Source organism: Halichoeres trimaculatus, unplaced genomic scaffold (genome assembly GCF_033239565.1).
Source record: "Halichoeres trimaculatus isolate MK-OKI-2021-1 unplaced genomic scaffold, fHalTri1.1 fHalTri1_scaffold_19, whole genome shotgun sequence".
NCBI classification, from domain to species: domain Eukaryota; kingdom Metazoa; phylum Chordata; class Actinopteri; order Labriformes; family Labridae; genus Halichoeres; species Halichoeres trimaculatus.
Genome location: NW_027437197.1, coordinates 16,599,893 through 16,606,157, shown reverse-complemented (window position 1 = coordinate 16,606,157; position 6,265 = coordinate 16,599,893). Strand labels below are relative to the sequence as shown.

The 6,265-nt window shown below is 41.3% G+C and overlaps 1 protein-coding gene across 1 annotated transcript; it reads left to right on the top strand.

The window, feature by feature from the left end:
* Nucleotides 1-849: 849 nt before the first annotated feature.
* On the top strand, nt 850-6,184 carry LOC141808912 (leucine-rich repeat-containing protein 58-like). The gene is made up of 4 exons (XM_074695690.1): nt 850-1,601; nt 4,036-4,164; nt 4,296-4,573; nt 4,690-6,184. Exons 1-4 carry the CDS (start codon nt 1,141-1,143, stop codon nt 4,881-4,883), a joined length of 1,062 nt encoding a protein of 353 aa, XP_074551791.1. The 5' UTR covers nt 850-1,140; the 3' UTR covers nt 4,884-6,184.
* Nucleotides 6,185-6,265: the final 81 nt, after the last annotated feature.

Genomic DNA, 6,265 nt, shown 5'->3' with positions numbered 1-6,265 from the left:
GCATGTTTAGCATTTGCTATGCACATGAATCAACTTTTAAGCTTTTCCTTAAACAGTCCGTAAAATGAGTGTATTATATAGTTGGAATTTTAACAGGTTATTCTGTATGTTTAGTAAAAGTATACACTTCCTATTTAATGTTCTGTAAGATCCTGGTTTTGCTATTCCAATCACTGCTTTAAAACAAGTTTATCTGCCTCTATGCTATAAAGTAAATACCTTTTAATTCAACTTTTTCTCAACTCTGAGGCTTGCTCCTGCAGACAAACACTTCCACAGTCTGTTGAGTTGTTTGAACAGTTGAAGTGCATCTTATCTCCTGAGTTCATGTCGTGTTTTATTCTAAAATCTCAGTCTAAACATTAACTAGCAGACAGAGCAGCCTGGTTCTGTGCTATACACTTGCAGCATTTTGGTAAATTTCATATTCTAGCTGTAGAAGTTGCTAAAATTCTCCTCATTGAGAAACAGAGCTCTGACAGGTCTGGATACAATGAAGGGAACTCAATTATCTGATACCTGCTTCTTATTCTGTGCACATTTCAGTCAGTAGAGCATTGCATAATGTAACAGAAGAGGGGTGTTGCATAATGGGGGTGAGGACTGGGCTCATGGCTGGATGGACCATCGGCTGGGTGTATGTCGTGGGTGCAGCTGAAACTACTTTTACAAAATAATAACGTAACTATATACTCAATCGTTAGTGTTGTCCACTTTTAGTGTAAAATCAGCTTGTTAGAAATCTGCATACTTGTGTGAAATGACAGAGTAGGAGAGGAACCAATTAGCACTTGAGTAGGCGGAGCTCGTGTGGAAAATCCAGCCAATCACGAGCCTCCGCTGGAAGCGTTCCCCTGTAAAAAGGCTCCGTGTAGCTCAGCCGTATTGTAATCAGTGTGGTTACATTGTGTCCGCCGTTGTAGCTCATAATGAGGACTTAATTACTGACCTAGATTTTTTTTTCTTTCCCGGAGATGTTGTTAAATGTTTCGGGTAAGTGTTTCGAAACATTTCCACCCTCCATGTCAGTCACAGTGGGAGATACACGGATCTAACTCGCGGTGTCCGGGGGCGTTCAGCCGACTACAAACTTCTGCACAGACTTCGTTCAGAGTTTAAATCCACGCTGGAACTGCCAAAATGGAGATCCACGAAGGGGCAGCAGCAGCAGCGGGCGACAGCGTGCTCGACTTTTCTCGCTTGAACCTGAGCACTTTAAGCGTGGACACAATCAGTGACGAGAGAAAGAGAGACACTAAACAGCTCTACCTGAACTACAACAGGCTGAACTCACTCCCCTCATCCGTCAGCCTTTTCTGCAGCCTGGAGTTTCTGGACATCAGCAACAACGGGCTGACGGCCATCTGTGAGGGGATCACCAAGCTCACCAGGCTGAAAACACTGGTGGCGAAGAACAACCGACTGGATGAGCTCTCCCTGCCCAAAGACTTCGGCTCCCTGCAGCTGGAGGTGTTGAACTTAAGTGGGAACAGGTTTGAGGAGATCCCTCTGCAGTGTATGAAACTGCTGCGTCTGCAGTCTCTGTCAGTGGGCGGAAACAGGCTGAGGAGTATACCTGCAGAGATAGAAAACCTCACCAGGTAGGTCATTGTTTAGGAAAAGAAACATGCTTAACTCACTTCGCACAAAAGTGTCATTTGTGAACATAAAGCAAGGCCAGATTTGAACTATTTCACACCCTCTGTGTATCTGACTGAAGCCTTCTTCATTTAAATAATAAAACCAAAGAGGAAAAGAATTATAAAGTGGAATTTAAATAAAGTTATTTAGTATAAAATCAACCTTATTTGCAGTTCTATTATTTTCCTAAGCGTAAGCTATAATATTAAGTTAAGGCTAGTTTATTTTATTTTTACTGCCCCTGTAAATTGTCTCTACCTCAAACAGGATTATTTGGGTTAACTGGTACATGACATGCTGAACCAACATGCAGCTGCTGTGCTCACCTGTATTTTTTTTTCACAAGAAACATATTAGAAAGTGAAAAATTAAGGTTCAAATAGTTGGCTATTATTTGATAAGTAAGCTGTTAAGAAGGGCTAGCTGCTTTAAAATGAATAAATGTATGGCACCAGACAAATTTGTGACAGAAAACATAGATTTCTGTGAGATTTGTGTAGAAATGTGTAGTCTGTTATAAATGACTCATGTCTTTATAATATGTATTAAAACAATGCCCAACCCAAGCCAAATATGAACTTTTCCGTTTGGAAAGCTCCTCAGTTTATCAGGTGTATCTTGACCTCCTGTCTCGTGAGTCAGAGATGACCCGCCTATACAACCTGGCAACACTGACTGTTGACCATTGCACCATCATACTGAGGCGGCCTGTCGGGTTTCTATTAATGATAGTCAAACATGTGAGTTGTTCTTTCTCTATTTATCTGTTTGGTTTCACAGTTTTCACCTTAGCGCTACTATTATCAGTGTTGTTATGCTCATTTTCAGTCAGCTTATCTCATTCTGTAATAAACAAATAGTACAAAAGAAACACTAAAGAAAAAAATGGATCAGACCTCTGCACGTCCCCTGTGTTTTGAAGAAGTAAACGGAAGATAAATCTGGCACAAAGACAACTGACTGTTCATTAAGTTTAAGTTGGTCTAAAATCATCTTTGTGTCTGTAAGTGACACAAAAAAAAGACGTGCAAGGTCATGTCTTATCATTTTACAAGTTTTCAAACCGTCACAGTGACCCACTTTTGTCAGACTCATGAACTGTGCTTGTGTGGCTCATTCAGTGACGTGAACTAACTGGAAGAGGATAAATTGGGGCAGTGTGGTTATAAACACGTGTAGGCAGCTCTCATTTGTGTTTGGATTCCTTCCCTGCCCAAAGTCTGTTTTTACTTACTGGAACTGGCCAGTTGTGTGGTGACTATCCAAGTCTACTGTCACTGCCCCACTTCCTTAACTAGACTAAAAATCACAGTCGGTTTCTTTCCTGTAGGATTCAAACAGGAAAATAGACAATACGGTTACTTCATAAAACCACAAAAGATGCTATTTTTGTGAAAGCACATAGCCTTTCTTTATATTCAGTTCTAAGTTGTTTGATTATCATGGTTTTTATACGAGAAGTTTCATACTTTTGGTCTTCTAGGCTTCAGCATGGACACTAAATTCATGCTACTGTAAGTACAACTGCTCTACAAAAAATGATAATTTATAAAGCTAGTGGCATGATAAAGGAAATAAAAGGTAATACAGACCTCCTCTGGTGCAGTATCTTTGACCTAAAACCTACTTCATAAAATATTGCCAGGGTGCTTCTGGAACGCCTCACCCAAAGTGGTTAAAGAGGGGGTATTGCGCTTTTATTATTGGCTTTATACAGTTTGGTCTGGTACCACAGAGGTTTGGAAATCTGAACTCAGTTAGTACGAAAACCTAGTTTTGTTACTTTGTACCCATGTTTAAAATCTGGGAAAGCAGAATACCCCCCTCTTTAAGTTGTGTACCCCATGTATGGAGACCATCGTCCTTGGTTTGGGCAGTATTGGTTGCAACCTGCAGCGTTTTTCCAGCTTTCTTCTTCCATCGATCTCCTGGTTTACTGCTCTATCCACTGCCGTCACTTAAAACTTTTAGGCCTGATAATGATGAAAATACTTTTAATTTAAAAAAAACAAAAAAACAATAAATTCACAATTGAGTGCATCATACATGTAAAGGCACATGAATGAAAAACAATAAATTTCCCCAACTTGTGGGAAATTTCCCCTTTTTCTAACTTAATATCTCTGATATATATACATGAAATATGTTGAAATCTGCAGCAGGTGTCATTGATCATTTGTATTCTTACACTTTGTCTGTACCTGAGTGATGCATGAGGTCACATGCAGGTGGGGCCACAGGACCCAGGGACACAGGTCACAACATGAAACCAAACATCTTTAGCTCCCTCTTGTGGCATGTTTAGCTTTTAGTTTGTCTTTTTATATTCTTGAAAGTTGGTATATAAGTGCTTCTGTTGACTTTGCAAATTCTTCTTCACTGTTTCTCTTTTAGTTTGGAGCTGTTGTACCTGGGTGGAAACCTCATCACAGCCATTCCTCCTGAAGTGGCGAACCTGCCTTACCTCAGCTACTTAGTTTTGTGTGACAACCGCATCCAAAGTGTTCCTCCACAGCTCACAAAGTAAGTGCATAGTAGGCTATGGTTAAAGCTCATACAAAGCTTCACGTGTGTGTGTGGTTTTTCAATCCCTGATTCCTGTAGCAGTCTTTCATGGATGACCGTGATTTAAAACACTCTCTGTCTCACTTAAGGCTCCACTCACTGAGATCTTTGAGCCTCCACAACAACTTGCTTACTTACCTACCAAGGGAGATCCTCAGTCTGGTGCATCTGCAGGAGCTCAGTCTGCGCGGTAACCCGCTGGTGGTCCGCTTTGTGAAGGAGATGACGTACGATCCCCCGTCACTGCTTGAGTTGGCGGGTCGTACTATAAAGAGCCGAAATATCCCGTACTACCCCTGCGACATGCCCTCCAACCTGCTGCACTACCTGGACCTGGCCAGCAAGTGTCCTAATCCTAAGTGTGCAGGTAAGAAAAAAGAATGTCTTTATTTATTTTGATCACTTTTATGGTTTTGTAGCAGAAATTAAAAATGTGTTAACATGTCAGAGAAACGTCACCTCATCCTGTATTTGTTTCTCCAGGCGTCTACTTTGATTCCTGCGTGCGTCAGATCAAATTTGTGGACTTCTGTGGAAAGTACCGGCTGCCCCTCATGCACTACCTGTGCTCCCCAGAATGCACCTCACCTTGCAGCTCCAACCCACAGAGCGACGCTGACTCGGAGGACGAGAGCAGCGTGCCAGCTTATCGCCTGCAGAGGGTGCTTTTAGGGTAGCGCAGAACGAATGCCTTGTCACACTGTCACATTCACACACAGATGAACTTTGCTGCAAGACTGAACTGCTCAAAAACACACACAAACGCATGAGCTTAAACTGTTTCACAGACGTTCCCAGTGGCTTTATGTAATGCACAAAATGTGAGACGACGATTCTTCCTTGTCTCATTCCAAATCATCTTCACATCAGGAGTCAAGGAGAAGCTTTTTTCCACACAGCTATGCAAATGAACACTCTCTGAGTCGTGGCCCCAGAGGCAGTTTTCACGGTTGAGAGAAGGAGGACACTTAAACTCTGAGGGAGCCAGTGGTTTCTTTCACTTTTCAGGGCTGCTGACTTTATCTTTAGAAAACATTTGGTGCTTCTTAACGGCTGCAGACGATTGGTCAGGATTTTATGGATGAATACAACTTGGTTTTTGTGTAGCTGCTGACCAGACACGAGGTCTGCTTTTGAATTTCTCCAGCTTGATGAGCAACTTAAAGCAAAGCCTGAGGTTAATGAAGTGTCTCAGCAGCTTTGACAACACCATGACTGACTTTAAACTGAGTACGACGTGTGAGGTGGTGTTTTTTTCCTCACTGGTTAAGGTTTCCTGCACACATGATATGAAAGTTTCTTTTTCTTAGCACATGCTAGTAGCACGCCAACTTTGAGAAATGTTGTTTTAATTGGGGAGTGTGTGGAGTAGAGCCTGTGCAGGCTCACACACAGGAAGTGGTCGTGGGTTGAACCGGGGGAAACTATTCACAATGCTCACACACAAACAATAGCTATTGAACAAAACAGTGTTCATGTCCCTTTGTGGGGCTGTTGGTGTTTTTTTTTCTAGGGAAAAGGAGTGAAATGTGTGATTGGAGCCAACAGACGGAGACATTTTCTTTTTTTTTCCCAGACAGAATCTACATTTCAAACATCAAAACGACTGTCTTTGTTTACGTCTCTGCTTGCGAGACCTTTTAGTCTCCCCGACAGCCAGAGTTCATCATAAAGAAGAGGGGGGGAGGCTTCCCCTCTCATTGTTACATTAATAACTAAGTGCCTTACTAACATAGACCTCTGCTGTGAGGCAGATAATCAAAATGTGATTTATGCACCCTGTAATGTGAGGATAATAACAAAGGATTAAACCTGTTTTTGAGTGATTTGTTCTCCTTAGATAACTATAGAGAGAAAACAGCATTTTATAACACCATCAGCTGCTTTTAAAGTAACTTTATTTCTAATGTTAAAAACACTTCATACTCTAATAAGCTGCAGAATAGATGGCATGTTAGCTGGAATTTTATCAATTATATTAATTGTATGGTCTGTACTTCATACCAATGATGAAAGTTAACTGTACTGTGTATAATAATAATAATAATAATAAAGACTG